Here is an 18,045-nt window from a genome sequence, read left to right as displayed (position 1 = left end):
ACACAACATACAGGTACAGTTACCATACAGTACACACCAGTATATAAACAGTTGCTGTACTCCTCCCATACAATATATGTACCTTCTCACTCATCTAATTCTCTTGACATGAATATCCTTCCTATTGTGTTCTTTTCTTTTCTTTCCTTCTCCTATATTTTTCTATCTTATTCTACACTTTTTCTCTTTCTATCTTTTGCTAGCGTATTTTGTATGGATGTTAACACACGACGTATAGTTATTAGAGGGGAGAGAGAAGGATAGATCATAGAATGTACCCTAACGAACTGGGGCTTAATATATCTCAAGTTGTTTTATAAAAGTAAACTTGTCCCTAAGCACTACAATAAAGACACCAAATACTGACTTCTCTCATAGATGTATGAGGTTTTCATGGTACAATTGACGAAACTAAAGTCCTTAATATTTCTGGACTAGGAGCTAGAACTGATACCAGGAGAACTCACCTTTCGATGAATTACGTCCGAGTTATGATTTTTCGATAGGGACTGGTGCAATTCCTATCGAGTGTGTGGGGGGAGTCAATAATAATTATACCTCCATATCACCCCCAAGGATCCAATAAATGGCGGGCACTCTTTCCGGTTAAGTCTCGGCTTGTCAGCAAGATGTGATTTATTTGAAGCCAACTGCCACACCCAAGTTGTATAGTAGAAGCCTTACCAGTCGTTCTATATTCATGCCTAGAAGTTAACCTACCTACCTGCATTGCTACAACATATACTATCATCATGTCAACCTTCAACCCTTTCCGATCAAAGCGACTCGCTTACCGAGCCATTGAAGATACACCAGAAGACGACGATTTTATTCATTCCATCCAGTCGGATCCACTCTCTTATGCGACCTCAAACTCAACGTTGCTGAAACCACAAACGAAGCAAGATACATTGAATGGCTACAAGAAACATCTGGTTAAGGACAGCCTGCTAGCAGTCATTATCTTACTGCCGAATGATAAGGCACAGGATGGGCCCCGGGAAAAAGAAGAGCGCAACACAAGCAGAGCCGCCATTGGTCAGGATGCCTGGACTTCAGTCGGGATTATTGCTCTCAAAAAGGGCGAACCAGGACACAGCCATCATCGCAATAGCGAAGTTAGCATTGATATTGCCAAGCCCTATCAGAATTGTGGTTTCGGGAGCGAAGCGATTGAATGGGTACTAGACTGGGGCTTCCGAAAAGCTGGGTTGCACCGTATCGCAGTTCTGTCTTTCTCTTATAACTTGGGCGCATCGCGTCTCTATGAACGCTTGGGTTTCCAGTTGGAAGGGCGGCAAAGGGAGGCTATCTGGTACGATGGAGAGTGGCATGATATGTTAACCTTCGGTATACTGGCACGGGAATGGAGGGATAATGGTCATAGGAAGCTGAAGGAAGTGTCGAGTAAATGATATAGGACTAGGTGTAAAGAAAAGATATCTCTAATGCTATAGATAAGAATTTCTTCCTCTTAAAAATTTCTCAGATACTTGACATAGTGGTAAGTAATGAATTAGGGTCCTACAGAGCCTAAAAATCTCAAATCTTCGGCTGAATGTTGATGGTGTTGAGGAAGTCTCCATGAGAGACTCGGCATGATAGGTTTTGGCCAGCCGACTTTTATTAAGGCGGCTATCAAGTATGTAGAAAACCTGAGTGCCCAGATAGCGACCTTTAGTAACATCTTGATTAGGTATACACACGGTACCTTGCCTAGGAGAATGTCTTTATTCGTGACTTCCATAGTGAAAATATCGGGATCTGTAGCCGTACAAATAGGTATGACTTGTCTTGATATCACCAGAAACCTGTCCTAGGTCTTGTGTGCTGATTTACCTCCTTCATCCAGAGGGAAAACTCCCTCATCTTAGGTCTACTTCGCCTTGCCAACAATACGATTGACGGTACTCATATTAAAAGCATATCACCAGCAGTTATTCGGGAAAAGCCAGTGGCGGTTCTGCAAGATCCCTTTACGCTTCTGGGATTAGACTGGTACAATACAGACCTCATGGATTCAGATAATGAAGACCTCGCCTTGCGATAAAACAAGGTAGCGCCTAGCCTTAGGGGGAGAGAGGACCAAGGAGGTGTAGATGCTATTGTCAAAGACTATCTCTCTGCCTCAGGGATGGAAGCGGCTCTTCTGTTCGGTTTTAGGAATGACTAGGAAGCGAACTGGTAAGGGTGGCTGTCATGTGTAGATGCTTATGTTGGTCACACGCACCGTAAGATTCAGGTAGTCATGAGATATGCTTTCAAGGATTCCACTATCAGAACTGTCGCCCACATGTTGTGTCCGCTCTGCTTCCAAAGTCAATACACTGGAGGATCTTCTTGCTATAAACGGACCCTTCCGGGCAGGGTATATGTTCAGGTTAAGATATAAAAGGTTTCGGAAATATATCATTAGAGCTGACAAAGGCGGTTAATTTTGATTAATACCCCATAAATCCAATAAAACTCGCTAGGTTGCTGCTAGCGAAGATGAAGGAAAACCTCTAATATCTCATGAACGTACCAAAAGCCTTCAGTATGGTGGTTGCGGACAACCGTGCATTTTCGGTCTCACTAGCCCACCAGCCACGATAATTAAAAGATCCCGCCCTTAGAAGACTCATTCTGCCGGCCAAGCCAGACCACTTTACTATCTATGGACCCGACGAAGGAAAACTGTATGTAAATGTTCGGGGGTTTAGCCGAAACTCGCGAAAACCTGGTGGATCCGTCAGGATGTCTATGGTTTTCCTTGCTACATTAGTAAATATGACTAGCCTCCTTGAAAAGTTTGGTGCATGGAGGCTGAATTCTACCTCGAGAGACCAGGTACCCCGGTCCGTAAGGAGGATTGCTATCAAATCCCGTGGGATCGCTGCTCCGAAAGAACAGCTCTTTTAGTATGCAAGTGGAGACATGTCGCATGTAGATTTGCTCGAGAGAAATCACGTTACTCGTAAATATGATATTGTTCCCCTTTGCGACATCGGAACCTTTGTAATGTTAATACTGGGGTTCCGGACCTAGTATGTTGGGTAATTGGTATAGGGTGGGATCCACATGATAAGATTGATTGTTCTTGGAGGCTTTCCCTTTCCGAGGTCGAAACTACCATGGAGTGGATATCATCATCACAAGAGGAAAAGGACTTCAAAAAAAAAAGAAAAGAAAAGAAAAGAAGAAGAAGAAAAGAAAAGAAAAGAAGAAGGGAAAAAATAGAAAGGTGTGACCCGTTGGGTAAGTACACGCAAGTGAGAATGGATGAGCATGGCTATTATGTTAAAGTAGTTTCATTAATTTATTATGTCGCGTGTGTTTCATTGTTTTGAAGGTGTTGTCACAGGTATGAAAAGTTAGGTAAAAACTTAATTGATAATCTACAGGGTTGAGGTGTAGGACATGGATCATGGGATAGGTACTATTCGCATGGATACAAGATGCTGTACTTTGAAGTCAGCGAGGAAGACTAAGACAGATGAATGTCAATTGCCCAGTTGAGGAAGAAAAAGTGTACTTTGCATTACATACGTGGTGGTGTGTGGGTGGATCAATGTAGGGAAGTTCCTTGATCGATACTGATAGGAGTATCACACCTGATACCCTATTGCCCTACCCTATGTTGGTATGAGGAATTATTGGAGAACCACCTGCGCAGAAGTAGGACTTATGTGTGGTTCTAACAAGACAGAGTGAGAGAAAAGGGGTGAAAAATAGAAAGATAAAAATTTGAACATTCGGGCAAACGGGTGGAACCCACATAGGGGCGCCTGAAATGGATCTTTGCTACTACTATACTCCAAAGCAGCCCACTACTTATCGCCCATATAACATCGTGATACTTTAGATGTACAGTCATACAGTCAGTACATTGGTGGGTTGGTTAAGGGGGAATCCGGGTGATACAATTGTCGGTGAGAACAAAAAAAGGGAGGGGGCGATTCGAAATCAGGCAAGCCCTTTGCCCAATGTTGATGCAAGTTGCAAATTCTTTCATAGGTTGCGCAGTTTTGCTGGTGAAAAGGAGTTCTAGTATGTAGAGTACCGTGTACATTAGATCCTGGAGATAGATTTGGATGGAGGAGTACACCAGAGTGGGGAAATTAATCTGCTGATCCGTACTTGCCGTTACCATTCTTACCACAATGCACAACTAAGCTAAGTGCCGCTAAACTACTTCTGGTAAGGCTTAGAGGCCTCAGGCCGAAAAATCAGCCCAGTCCAACCACGAGCGTCAAAAGGGAGGGTCCACCCTCAGCTCACCAGCCAATCCGGGACTGGACCCCGGTCATTTTTGCCTCTCAGTGTGTAAAAAAGTTACTTACCACTAGGGAATCTGATCGGAAAGCCCTTGGGTTGTTATATATGCAGCTTCCTGCTCTTCGTCGTTCCTTTTTTTTGTTCTCTCTCTCTCTTCTAATTTACCCATTCTTCTCCTATTTCTATTTTGCCTACTCTTTCCTTCTGTTCTCTAACAAAAATTCAGTCCTTCGCTGTTCACTTTGACTTCGATTCTACCTACCCCTTACGCCACCACTATGTCTGCTCGTCCTCAGAACATTGGTATCAAGGCCATTGAGGTCTATTTTCCCAAGCAAGTATGTACTCTAGTTCATCGGCAAAAGGCTCTTGAGAGAACAAGAAGAACCCTTGCTCACAATGCATACAGTGTGTTGAACAAACCGAATTGGAAAAGTTCGATGGTGTCAGTGAGGGCAAGTACACAATTGGTTTGGGACAGACGAAAATGAGCTTCTGTGACGACCTTGAGGGTATGTTATTCTTGCCATCCCGGATCTCGTTTGTTCCCCTTGCTAAGTAACCTGTACTACAGACATATACTCTGTCGCTCTGACCACCCTCTCCTCCCTCCTCCGCAAGTACAGCATCGACCCCGAATCGATCGGTCGTCTCGAGGTCGGTACTGAGACTCTCTTGGACAAGTCCAAGTCTGTCAAGTCAGTTTTGATGCAGCTTTTTAAAGAAAGCGGAAACTTCAACGTTGAGGGTGTCGACAACATCAATGCTTGCTACGGAGGTACCAACGCTGTCTTCAACAGCATCAACTGGCTCGAGTCTTCTGCCTGGGATGGAAGAGATGCCGTGGTTGTGTGCGGTGACATTGCTTTATATGCCGAGGGAAATGCTCGCCCTACTGGTGGTGCTGGCTGCGTTGCCATGCTTATTGGTCCTGATGCTCCTATTGTCTTCGAGCCTGGTCTCCGCGCTTCTTATGTCACCCACACCTACGATTTCTACAAGCCCGATCTCACCAGCGAATACCCCGTCGTTGATGGCCAGTTTTCCCTTCAGTGCTATACTGAGGCTATTGATGCTTGCTACAAGGCCTACGCCGCTCGTGAGAAGACGCTGAAGGAGAAGGTCCAGAATGGAACCAACGGTGTGGCCCACGATGTGACCAAGACTCCCTTGGACCGCTTTGACTATATTTTGTTCCACTCGCCCACCTGCAAACTAGTTCAGAAATCTTACGGTCGTATGCTCTACAACGATTTCCTCGAGGACCCCACCCACCCCGCTTTCGCTGAAGTCGCCCCTGAGCTGCGCGGTTTGGACTACAGCAAGTCTCTTACCGACAAAAACGTGGAGAAGACTTTCATGGGCCTGACCAAGAAGCGCTTTGCTGAACGTGTGAGGCCCAGCCTTGACGTTGCTACCCTTTGCGGTAACATGTACACTGCCACCGTCTACGCTGGTCTGGCCAGTTTACTCAGCAACGTCACCTTTGACCCCAGCGAGCCTAAACGCATTGGACTCTTCTCCTATGGCAGTGGTCTCGCTGCTTCTATGTTCAGTGCGAAGATTGTTGGTGACGTGTCTTACATGACTGAGAAGCTCGACCTCCACAACCGCCTCAATGCCAGAAGCGTCTTGGCCCCTCAGGCTTATGTTGATGTAAGCGATACTTTTCCCCTGGAAATTTTTGCATCCTTTTACTTGCAGTGCCATGTACTAACTATCATTTTTCTAGATGTGTGCCCTGCGTAAGCAAGCTCACCTGAAGAAGAACTTCAAGCCTTCTGGTAACACGGAGATGCTCTTCCCCAACACCTACTACCTTACTGAGGTGGACGACATGTTCCGCCGCAAGTATGAGGTTAAGGCATGAATAATGGCTAGCGCTTGACATTTCTTTGGACATGATCGGTTTCCTCTTCTTTTTCTTATTCCATTTTACTCCTTTTTTAGATGATTCTTTAGATTCCCCTCATCACCATATTGTCGTGTTTGGTTGCCTTGATAGAGCTGGAGAGCTGGGTCATACCTGCCGGCTGTCTCATCGGTCGATTGTTATTATATTGCCTGATCTGGGTTTTAGGAGATATCCAGAAAGGAAAGCAATTTTTTCGGTTTTTTAAGAGCTAGCATGATGACGATGCTGCTCTTTACCCCGAAATGTCGCTTGAATGCTTCCGGGTTGATGAGAAAATTTTATTACTTAACATATTAATCAATTTATTACATATGGTACAAAAGATATACCTGTCGAAGTATCTGTCTCGTAGCTTTATTCTTGATTGATGCCTGACACAGTTTGCCAGGCAGACTTCGCTTACTAAGACACTTCTGAACCCTAACCAGAAACGGGCATCACAACCCTAGTAGGGACGACATACATATGTTAAAGATTCCTTCCGAGGATAAAGATAGAAATATCATAACTCCGCAAAAAAAAATTATTAAAAAAATTATTAAAAAGAATTTGAAACAGATTGTATTTCAAGAATAGAATCGCCTCAATTAAGTAATCGCATGACAGCCATTTACACTCCTTCGCGCCAGGCCCTTCCTGCAGTCTCATCCTTCATCGGTTCTTCTTTTTTCCTTCGGGGTTTGAGGCTTTCCCTTCTTCTCATCCAATCCAATAAATTAGCTCAAACCAAATCCTTGGGATTCAGTGTTATTTGTCCATTTCATTAAAGCCAGGAACGCTGCAGGTGATCGAGAGGAATGAACCACTCAGGGAGCCTGGCGCCGAACTGAAGGAAAGTCGGCGCCTACTGCAACAAACTCCATTGCTCCAATTCAAGACTGTCAAAGGAATGTATTCTTAGAAAGACTCGGACAATGGAACCATCACACCGATTGCTTGTATCTCTGGAGCTCTATCCACCGCATTGATTGGCCTGAACCGGCGGTTCTTGTTACTGTTCCACCCATATCCTGCAGGTCCCGTTATCAACCCCCGGCGCTTGGAGCTGTGATCAATCCTCAAGGAGCACACCCTATCAAGGTATGCCAATCGTTAATTTCCTGCTTGCCGCCGACTACTAATCTTCCTAGGCGAGACGCTTTGGGTGAAATTGATAATTAAATTAGCTACAATTATCCAGAAATAGCACGAAACACAAGTGTTGCCGAATATAGAAGCTTTCTATTGTTTATGACGAACCGTTCCTGAGATAGGATCAGCGAAGATCTCGATTAGATCTGAAGAACTCGAGCAGATGCAATTTTTAGCAACAAATTGACGCGCGACTGTTAGATGAAACAGCGTCTGCCGGCTCCCTGAGCTCTAAGCTCGTTTGTTTCGTGCATTATCCAAAGACATGCCGGCAGACCATGTGTCAATTGCCTCACCATCACCAATATGGACAGTCCCTCTCGGTGACTAGTGACTTAGGCGTCAGTATGGAGCTTTTGCCATGTTTCATGTGCTACTATTCTGGTCATGTCTATCGGTTACTTTTTTAAGATCAAAATCAGACCATATGGGCCTTTGACCGAAGTGCATTTATATCCAAACAATTTCCATCTGGATGGGCATGACCATTCAACCAGACCATGATTCCATTGTGATACCTTATCCAAACATTAAACAAGTGTTTTCGTCCTCCTTCTATTTTTCTTCTCGAACAACCATTGGCGATTATCGCTCTTTGATACATTGTGGAAGCTGGATCTTCCCTCCCGCTACGGCAGCAGATTCCAACCAGGCCGTTTCTGCTTCTCGGAGACCACAATTTGATATCATGTCTCTGGAATACTCATACTATAGGCCAAGCACTCCGCCAGGGCTGCCTTATGAGGGAACCATTCGCATGGCTCACAGCCGCAATGCATCCGACTCATCTATATACTCCAACGATTCCTCGCCTTGGTCCGCAGTCACTTCGGCTACCAGCCCGAGCACTGATTCTCCTCCTCGTTACCATCATGGACCCGCTCTTCTTCCCAAGATTAGAGATCAGGATGTGGTCATTGAACCTTCACCGTCCAGTGGACCGCAGCGTCATCGCAAGGTTTTATCAAACACCCGGAACACGCCTTGCTTCTTACCATATCCTCCCAACCGTGCAGCAATTCAGCGTCATAGCACAGAATATGTGGATTACTGCCCTCTTGCATCTCCAATCTCCCCTATGTACGTTGACTCAGCACTGGCATCTCCCGTGAGCATAACGTCCTCGCACAAGCGCAAGGTGTCTAGTGCACATTCTCGGTCCTGCTCCGTGTCTAGTATCGATGATGCAACCTTAGCTAGATATGGCTATCCCACCTATAGGCAGCTTCCGAAGTACTCTAGCCTACCGCAGGGGTCACCAACTGCACCCGTCACCCCAGTCACACCAAACATCATTGTGTACCCACCTTATTCTCAGCCTTCCCCGGCTGGCCACACATCCAGTGCCCAGTGCTCCCCGGTTGGCTTTGCACACGATGTTTATAGAATGGGCCCGTCATCTACGACTCTCCTTTCATACCTGATTGCACCAACACAAGCTATCAACTTGGTCCGTAACGTGAGTGTAATACCAACTCGAGGGATGCATGACTATTTCTGGTGGGATATTCGCAATTTGCGCAACTGGTCCTCTTTCTCTCTGCCCACATTCCACTCAATCAATGGCCTCACAAAGCTCTTGAAGACAGCAATCCCGTCACATCTGACTCCACCTACTATCGTCCCTAGCTCCCGTCTTTGTCCCGACTCTGAATTCTCGTTGGTCGATCTCGTCCAAGATATTTATGCGCCACGTGTGAATGCAGCCCTGGCCGTTTCTCAAGGCCCAGATCACCTTGCCCTCTATCCTGCCCCTGTCCCACGGATCCACGCCAATAGGAATTACGGAGGCCCTCACTTCCTTGCAAACTATGCTTCAGATACGGAGCGAACGAGCTCAGGTCTGCCTCGGGGACGGCTGGTTGGGATTGTCAAAACTTTCGACCGTTGGAACACTAGTATGCGTACTGAAGCGCCTCATCGCCGGGTCGAGTACCTGAATGGTCTAGCGCATCTCCAACGGTGCATGCGCGAACATTCCTGCCGGTACGGCTTCATCATCACAGAGATTGAGCTTGTCTGTGTGCGAGCAGGGTGCGACGAGGGTGACGACGTGCCTTACTTTGGCTTCCTTGAGGTTTCAGCTCCTATACCCACTAAGCTCGCGGCGGGTCCGGACGAAGGCTACTTGGGATCTTGCTCAGCCCCTTACAGCCATCCTCATTCCCCTACACCGTCTACCGACAGTTCATTAGCCAGTCAATCCCCCGTGTTGGACACGTACTCTTCACCAGCTCCAGAAGAGCTTGACGTACCGATGACCACAAGCCTGGCCTTATACTTCCTACTAATGCTCTCTAAATCTGTGCCCTTGCCGTCCCAGCCGTCATCTCACCTCAACGTTGGCGGGCCGGGAGCCCTGACCCGGCAGCGCATCCTCCCAGAAGGGAAGGATAAATGGATCCCAGAACCCCAAATCGGAGAAAAAAGAGACGCGAAACGAGTGAGAGGCTGGATCTGGCCACAAGATGCCTGGCATCGCCGCGAGGGGGGAGGAGCTCCACGTTCGCGAGTAACCGGTGTGGAATGCAAACCAAAAAAATGGCATAAGTAATGAGGAAAAAAGGAAAATTCAAAAAAAGGAGGGAAGAAAAAGAGGAAGCTGGGCTATTCCTCGTAATTCTAATGTGTATTCTCTGATGTTGATCATTTTGTTGTCTTATTAATATAATTATTAAATTTGTTTCTTTGAAGCTTACGGAGCAGAATGGTCCTCGTTATTTCCTCTATAAAACTTAGGAGAATCTGAATAGATACGACCTAATCTCTGGTTATATTGCCCAAGTTGCACTAGATAAACAGCATTGTTATCGATAGGAGCAATAACGTCCAAAAGCTCCCAAAGCCCTATTCCCCAAGGTCCTCATGACGCATATCGTGATCAACCCATCAGCATAGCTGCCATTCTTGGCCCAAAAGGACCTTGGGATCCAAGTACCCCGGAGGCGATCATTTACCGCTAGCAAATATAATAGAAGCTGGGCTGGACTGTCTCGTGTAACTGCCTTTTATATAAAGACTTCAACCCTTCTGGCGATATCTTGATTTTCAAATGTCAACCCCTCGACAATCACAGACAACCAACGAATAGCACCACGATGGTTTCCAAAACACTCACAGCCACTCCTTCAACCTCCTTCCCTGACCTCCTCGATGTAATCATCATCGGTGCCGGCCCATGCGGACTCGCCGTCGCTGCCAGACTGAAAGAGGAAACACCTTCCGCCATGTTCACAGACGACGAACATCAACGCTATCACTGGATCAACAAACATAGCGGCCAAATGGCCCTCGTACAAGCCCGCCATGGCAAACAAAAAAAGGTTAAGGCAGAGAAGTGGCACGGATATACCTCTCGTCAGTCCTTCTTGTTTACACAATCGCAGACTATGGCCGGATCTCCACCATCGCTGTCCTCGTCCGTCTCGACTGCTTCAGAGACGGAAACCGGGATAGTAAAGGACGCCTCTCCCTCCATCCTTGTCTTAGATAGCACAGGAAATAAATGGATGGAGCGGTGGAATCGGGCATTCAAGACGTTGGAGATCCAGCAGCTTCGCAGTCCCATGTTCTTTCATGTCGATCCGAGTGATCGTGATGGGATGTTGGCGTATACGCAGGAGACAGGGAGGGACTGTGATCTTTGGGAGATCCCTGGGTGTGTAGGCAAGGAGTTGAGCAAGCATAAGAAGAAGAAATTGCGGTCAAAGCCTGTGTGAGTATTACCCCTTTCTCTTACTGCCGTCTCCGTTTCGGGGGTTAATCAGTGGATGGGATTATAGGGCTATGGGACAAAATGAAATCGATGAACGGGATCGTAAGGATTATTTTTCACCTTCTACGGGGCTTTTTGAGGACTATTGCTCGAGCATCGTAGCGCGGTATGGCCTTAATACGCCCGGTATGATCCAGCAATGTGAGATCAATGATATCCAATATGGCTATCACCCGGAGCTGTCGCCTTCCGAGAAGATATTTACTGTCACTGCAAGTGATGGAGCTTTGTTTTATAGTCGGGCGGTTGTGATGGCCATTGGGCCGGGGAGGACGAAGGTCTTTCCATTTAAGTTAAATGGTGAAGAGAAGAATGGTGCTTGTCACAGCACAGAGATCCGATCATTCCCCAGTCCTAATTTGAGAAGGAAGATCCAGCAACGTCAGGAGACAAACTTGGTGGTTGTTGGGGGAGGACTCTCCTCAGCACAGATTGTGGATATGGCTATTCGGAAAGGAGTGAGCAAAGTGTGGTTCCTGCTGAGGTCCGATTTCAAGGGTAAGTAATAGGCATCAGCTTCCGATGCGCAATGTGCCTAACAGAAGTAACTAGTCAAACACTTCGATATCGACCTGACGTGGATGGGCAAATTCAAGAATTTTGAAAAGGCAGCCTTCTGGTCCGCAGACACCGACGAAGAGCGGCTCGAGATGATCAAAACAGCCCGGAATGGAGGCAGCATTACACCGCGGTATCAGAAAATCCTGAAGCAGCACGCAGCCCGCCACCGGGTCTCGATCCACCCGCGCACAGTCATCTGTGGCCGTGAGTACAGCCCCATGTCTCAGACGTGGCATCTCACCACCGATCCTCCTATTCCTGACCTCCCTCGCATCGACTACATCTATTTTGCAACAGGCATGCAGGCGGATGTGGGCGAACTTCCACTGCTTCAGCGGATGAACCGCGAGTATCCGATTGAGACCAAGCAGGGTCTTCCATGCATTACAGATGATCTCATGTGGAAGGCTAATATACCTTTGTTCGTAACCGGACGCCTGGCTGCCCTCCGTCTAGGCCCGGGAGCTCCTAATCTTGAAGGTGCGAGACTCGGGGCAGAAAGGATTGCGTGGGGAATGGAGGAGGTGCTGAGGCGGAGGGAGAGTGAGGATACACCTGCTAAACGATCAAAAGAGTGTTTCTGTGGCTTGGGAAATCGATATGCTGGGCTAGCTGATGTAGATTGGTAATTTGGATTTGTGGCTGACTCCATCAAGCAACAGCGTTTTGACATTTCTGATCTTGCAGAGCCTCATAGATGAGAGTTGTACAAGATGAAGTTCCAATGTTCATATGGAGCCTTCTCTGTCGTAGGATACATCGTATTGGTAATACATCCGCTTTTGTGTCTACTTCCCGCAGAAATTTTGGTAGAACAATGTAATAAACGCTGTATAGACACACACAATACATATCCAATTGAATGGTGTTGCCTAAGTGGATATCATACAATCTTCTTCCTTTGTTGCCTTTTTCTCTCTCTTTCTCTCTTCTCTCTTCTTGCTCTAACCTCATTCATTCAATAGTCTTCTCATCTTCATGGCTTTTCTAGGCAACCTAGCTTTCTCAACACTCTAAGCCTCAATGTCTGTCAGATTCAGCTTCAGACGACTAATCACGCGGGTTATGCCCACAAAAAGCGCTCTTAGTAGTTGCTCAGAACTACAGCGCCTACGCGGCGCCTTCCACTCTATAGAGTCCGCCACGCGTCTTATAATACTGACTGGTTTGCCTCAACCACATGTGGGAAATGAGTAAACAATGCAATGCCACTCACGGTTGCAGATTTCAATGAATGATATATTTGGTGGACATCTAACTCCAAACAAGAAACCCGGCTGCTAGCCGCACCGCCACATACTCAGCCACACACATGTGGCGAGTGCACTTCATCGTTGCTTAATTCGCCAGCAACAGCTCTGATTGGTATGTGGAACCTCGTGCATCGTCATGCGACTACTAGTACTATCTAGTAGTAGAACCGATCCTCACTTTATTCTACTCTACTCCGGAGTATGTACTCCGACCACAGGAGGCAAAAGCAATCACTAACCCGCAAATCATGTGGTCTAACAACCTGAGGGGAAAAAATTTTGGATAATTAGCTTTCTCACAGCTATTGGCGGAGGAGGCGCAGCCCACTGGTATTCATTAACCACAACTTGGCGTCAAATCTGGACTCTTGAATTAACCAGGCCCGTGTTTTTGGATCGTTCTTCCTCCGCCGGTAGCGCCGTCCGGACTCCGCATCTCTATTCGCCGCTTCTTTAGGAATTTTAACGCTCACCGCGAGCCACTGAAATTGTTTGATGGCTATGCACTGATACTATCGAACCCCGCGCGGTTGGCTGCGGTTGGGAAATATTGCAAATGCCGGATTCGCGTCCTTTAAAATAAAAGGGAGCGTAACGGTTGAGGATATCAGATTCCTTGGGCGGTTATATTCCCTAGTTTACTCGTTCTCGGCAAAGTCAGTTTGATCATGAAGCTCGTTGGCATGGGTGACAGACCCCGCTCTTAGATTAGAGCCCGATCGTTGTGACTCGTTGAGGGCACCCCCCTTTGGAGCTTTTCGGGAATTGGGAGATTTTCAAGGAGGCTGTGCAAAGTGGAAATGTGATGCCAATCCATGTCGGTTGGAGCCCACTCACACGACTAGGCACTTTTGCACCCACCGAAGACTATGAGAAAGTTTGCTGAGCCTGCAGATATCTAATGCGAGCTCAGGTCTTCCTGTAGATGGCTTGGTCGTGGCCGTACTTCTGCCGTGTTTTCTTGAGTGGTACTTGGCAATCTTGTCGCCCTCTATGCGAGAGTCATATATGGCAAAACAAACCTAAAACATAAATCTTATCCCAATTTATGAATATACCATTTACTCAATTATCATTAGCCAGTCTCGGCGTTTACACAGCCTCCTTGTTAGATAAAGAGAACGCATCCTTCCTCATCACCTGTACTCTGCACATGCCCTTAATTGAGGGATTTCTGATACTCCCATACATATTGATGTTAATGTCCGTTCCGCTTTGCTCACCAACGAATCAATTCAGTGCGTTGGTCGCAGAATGCAGACTCCAAACGAAGACCGTCAGGAGGGGTTCTTGAACCCCTTCGCAGGGGTCTCTGCTGTCAGAGAGGTAAGCTTCAAAATCTCTCGCCTAATATCATCAGTGCTTGTATTGATACAAAAGCAGCCGTCCCTTTCTCCTGGGTCATGGCGAACAGACACATCGTTAGCCCAGCCATCTTCCTTATCACCAGATATGGCGTCGACTCTCAGTCCAAACCGGCTGTCGGTCCAGCATGGTCCCCCTCGATCATCACACTCACTTGACGGTGAGACTTTACGGTCAAGAGCAGACTCAACTATCTCCAATGCAGATACTGTTATTAGGTCAAGAGCAAACTCAGCAGCCACCACCACCACCAAAGCTGTCTACGACGATGTCTCAGTAGCAGACGCTTTGAATCCAGACGCCCGAAATGAACATGATTTCATCGTTGAAGATAACAAGTTTGCCTTCTCACCTGGCCAGCTCAACAAGATGCAAAATCCAAAGTCTCTGGCTGCCTTTCAAGCGCTTGGCGGCTTACATGGCCTGGAGCGCGGCTTGCGGACTGATTTGACGGCCGGGTTGTCCGTTGATGAAGGTCACTTAGAAGGCACAATCAGCTTCCAGGAAGCGATAGCGCCTGAAAAGACCAACGCCAAACGACCATTTTCCTCAACCACAGAGACTCCCGCAATTGAGGCCAACTCACAGTTCCGGGATCGAGTACGCATCTTCAGCCAAAATAGACTGCCCGCTCGCAAATCGACTGGCTTCCTGAAGTTGCTTTGGCTGGCATATAATGATAAAATCATCATCCTGCTTACCATTGCCGCTATCGTATCACTATCCTTAGGTATCTATGAGACCGTCAGTGAAGGCTCGGGAGTCGACTGGGTTGAGGGGGTCGCTATCTGCGTTGCAATCTTGATTGTCACCGTTGTAACAGCCGCCAATGACTGGCAGAAAGAAAGGCAGTTTGCCAAATTGAACAAACGGGTAAGTATACCATCTCAGTTATCGTAAATATTAACTAACAGCCCTAGAACAATGACAGAGAAGTTAAAGCCGTCCGCTCGGGTAAAGTGTCCATGATATCGATATTTGATATTACCGTCGGGGATGTTCTCCACCTCGAGCCTGGTGACTCTATCCCTGCCGATGGAGTTCTGATATCCGGTCATGGAATAAAGTGTGATGAGTCCTCTGCTACTGGAGAATCAGATCAGATGAAAAAAACCGATGGTTATGAAGTTTGGATGCAGATTACAACCGGCACTGCCTCGAAAAAGCTCGATCCCTTCATGATTTCCGGCGGGAAGGTCCTTGAAGGTGTAGGGACTTTCCTAGTAACGAGCGTTGGGCGTTACTCGACCTATGGACGCATTCTGCTGTCGCTACAGGAGAGCAATGATCCCACCCCTTTGCAAGTCAAGCTAGGGAAGCTTGCCAATTGGATTGGCTGGTTAGGTTCTGGGTAAGACTAGTAAGCGTGCCTTTACTTGGGGGCGATATGGCTGACATTTTTAGTGCCGCAATCATCCTGTTCTTCGCGTTGTTCTTCAGATTCGTTGCTCAACTCCCGGACAACCCTGCCTCTCCTGCTCACAAGGGCAAGGAATTTGTAGATATTCTCATCGTTGCTGTTACTGTTATCGTCGTCGCTATCCCTGGTAAGTTACATCGGTCTTGGATTCCATGATGTTTGAGTACTAATGAGATATAGAGGGTCTCCCCCTGGCTGTGACTTTGGCCCTCGCCTTTGCCACAACACGGATGGTCAAAGAGAACAATCTTGTTCGCGTCTTTCGTGCTTGTGAAACCATGGGAAATGCCACAGTCATTTGCTCTGACAAAACTGGAACTTTGACCCAAAATAAAATGACTGTAGTCGCGGGGACTCTTGGGTCGAAGAGCTTCAGTCAAGATACAACTGACTGCGGCTTCAATTCGTCGATGACTGCAACCGAGACTTTCAAACAATTTTCGTCCAGGACGCGTGATCTGATCGTCAAGAGCATTGCACTCAACTCAACCGCATTTGAAGAGGAAAGGGATGGCTCCAAAGAGTTCATCGGGAGTAAAACCGAAGTAGCATTGCTACAACTGGCTAAAGACTACCTTGGTATGGATGTCACCGCTGAACGTGGGTCCGCGGAGGTAGTCCAATTGATTCCCTTTGATTCCGCCCGCAAGTGCATGGGAGTGGTATATCGGGAGCCTACAGTGGGCTACCGACTTCTCGTCAAAGGAGCTGCTGAGATCATGGCCAGCGTATGCTCGACGAAGGCAGCTGATATGGATGGCACCGCCGGCATTGCCGTCAATCAGTTCACCCAGGAGGATGGTCGGAAGATTCTAGATATCATCGAATCCTATGCCAACAAATCTCTACGGACGATAGGATTGGTTTACCGCGACTTCCCAAACCTTTCCAGCTGGCCTCCAAACTATATTAAATCCGCAGAAGACGACCGGACTGCGGCCCAGTTTGAAGACCTTTTCCATGACATGACTTGGATTGGTGTTGTAGGTATACAAGATCCTCTCCGACCCGAAGTTCCTGCAGCTATTGAGAAGTGCCGTACTGCTGGTGTGCAAGTGAAGATGGTCACTGGAGACAACATAGCGACAGCCACCGCCATCGCATCGTCCTGCGGTATCAAGACAGAGGATGGAGTTGTCATGGAAGGCCCCAAGTTTCGTCAGCTGTCGGATGATGAAATGGACAAGGTGCTCCCACACCTTCAAGTCCTGGCTCGCTCATCGCCTGAGGACAAACGGATCTTAGTCGCGCGGCTGAAGCACCTGGGAGAGACTGTGGCGGTGACCGGAGACGGTACTAACGATGGCCCTGCGTTGAAAACCGCTGATGTCGGCTTCTCTATGGGTATTGCTGGAACTGAAGTTGCCAAGGAGGCTAGTTCGATCATTCTCCTCGACGATAACTTCAGTTCGATTGTGACAGCAATCGCATGGGGTAGAGCTGTGAATGATGCCGTCGCCAAATTCCTCCAGTTCCAGATCACGGTCAATATCACCGCCGTCGTCCTTACCTTTGTTTCGTCTCTCTACAGTGGCCAAAACCAGAGTGTCTTGAGCGCGGTGCAGCTGCTTTGGGTTAATCTGATTATGGATACCTTTGCGGCCCTCGCTCTTGCAACTGATGCACCGACGGAGAAAATCCTCCATCGCAAACCTGCCCCAAAGAGTGCGTCCTTGTTCACAGTGGTCATGTGGAAGATGATCCTCGGACAGGCAGTTTACCAGCTTGCCGTAACCTTTATGCTCTATTTTGCGGGCAGCCACATCCTCAAGGACCATCTCAGTGCCGATAATGGTGCAAAGGAGCTCGCCACCATCGTCTTCAACACTTTCGTGTGGATGCAGATCTTCAACGAGTTCAACAACCGAAGACTTGACAACAACCTCAATATCTTTGAAGGAATGTTCAAGAACTACTGGTTCCTTGGCATCAACTGTATCATGGTCGGCGGCCAAGTCATGATCATCTATGTAGGGGGTCAGGCTTTTGGTGTGACACCTTTAAGCAGCATCCAATGGGCTGTTTGTATAATCTGCGCCATTGGATGTCTCCCTTGGGCCGTTGCTCTCCGCATGATTCCCGACAAGCCGTTCGGAATTGCACTTGACTTTGTTGTCAGAAGCATGGCATTCATTCTGCGACCTATCAACAAGTCTCTGGCGTATATTGGCAAGATGTCCAAGTCTGCTGTGTGGCCTGTAAAACGGGCTACCAAGCGAGTGTTCAACAAACGTCAGGGAGAAGACACCGGTAAACCAGATGAGGAGGCTGCCATTTTGACGGATCTGAACCGCCAACAAACTCCCGAAGCGCCAAAGACCTCCGTCACGGTGCCTCCAATTACTATCACGACTTCTTGATGAATTCA

General features: G+C 47.4%; 6 protein-coding genes across 6 annotated transcripts; 5 read left to right on the top strand and 1 right to left on the bottom strand.

Moving 5' to 3' along the window:
• The first annotated feature begins 636 nt into the window (after positions 1-636).
• On the top strand, positions 637-1,522 carry BDW43DRAFT_214877 (GNAT family N-acetyltransferase). The gene has a single exon (XM_032039312.1). It carries the CDS (start codon positions 753-755, stop codon positions 1,413-1,415), a length of 663 nt encoding a protein of 220 aa, XP_031895428.1. The 5' UTR covers positions 637-752; the 3' UTR covers positions 1,416-1,522.
• A 1,901-nt stretch (positions 1,523-3,423) lies between these two features.
• BDW43DRAFT_290974 (uncharacterized protein) lies at positions 3,424-3,937 on the bottom strand. Its single transcript, XM_032043559.1, has one exon. It carries the CDS (start codon positions 3,854-3,856, stop codon positions 3,677-3,679), a length of 180 nt encoding a protein of 59 aa, XP_031895427.1. The 5' UTR covers positions 3,857-3,937; the 3' UTR covers positions 3,424-3,676.
• Positions 3,938-4,355: 418 nt separating this feature from the next.
• erg13 (hydroxymethylglutaryl-CoA synthase) lies at positions 4,356-6,494 on the top strand. The gene is made up of 4 exons (XM_032043558.1): positions 4,356-4,595; positions 4,667-4,769; positions 4,832-5,913; positions 5,990-6,494. The coding sequence occupies exons 1-4, from the start codon at positions 4,536-4,538 to the stop codon at positions 6,125-6,127; spliced, it is 1,383 nt and encodes a 460-aa protein (XP_031895426.1). The 5' UTR covers positions 4,356-4,535; the 3' UTR covers positions 6,128-6,494.
• Positions 6,495-7,991: 1,497 nt separating this feature from the next.
• BDW43DRAFT_303809 (uncharacterized protein) lies at positions 7,992-9,857 on the top strand (the record flags this gene model as incomplete). Its single annotated transcript, XM_032045481.1, has 1 exon — positions 7,992-9,857. One exon carries the CDS (start codon positions 7,992-7,994, stop codon positions 9,855-9,857), a length of 1,866 nt encoding a protein of 621 aa, XP_031895425.1.
• A 544-nt stretch (positions 9,858-10,401) lies between these two features.
• BDW43DRAFT_303808 (FAD binding domain protein) lies at positions 10,402-12,268 on the top strand (the record flags this gene model as incomplete). Its single annotated transcript, XM_032045480.1, has 3 exons — positions 10,402-11,018; positions 11,086-11,576; positions 11,631-12,268. 3 exons carry the CDS (start codon positions 10,402-10,404, stop codon positions 12,266-12,268), a joined length of 1,746 nt encoding a protein of 581 aa, XP_031895424.1.
• A 2,076-nt stretch (positions 12,269-14,344) lies between these two features.
• On the top strand, positions 14,345-18,037 carry pmcB (putative calcium-translocating P-type ATPase(PMCA-type); the record flags this gene model as incomplete). The annotated part of the gene is made up of 4 exons (XM_032045479.1): positions 14,345-15,130; positions 15,178-15,608; positions 15,662-15,804; positions 15,858-18,037. 4 exons carry the CDS (start codon positions 14,345-14,347, stop codon positions 18,035-18,037), a joined length of 3,540 nt encoding a protein of 1,179 aa, XP_031895423.1.
• Positions 18,038-18,045: the final 8 nt, after the last annotated feature.

This window comes from Aspergillus alliaceus (assembly GCF_009176365.1).
Source record: "Aspergillus alliaceus strain CBS 536.65 unplaced genomic scaffold BDW43scaffold_63, whole genome shotgun sequence".
Lineage (NCBI taxonomy): Eukaryota > Fungi > Ascomycota > Eurotiomycetes > Eurotiales > Aspergillaceae > Aspergillus > Aspergillus alliaceus.
The sequence above is the reverse complement of the archived record's forward strand: the minus strand, read 5'-3'. Positions and strand labels throughout refer to the sequence as shown.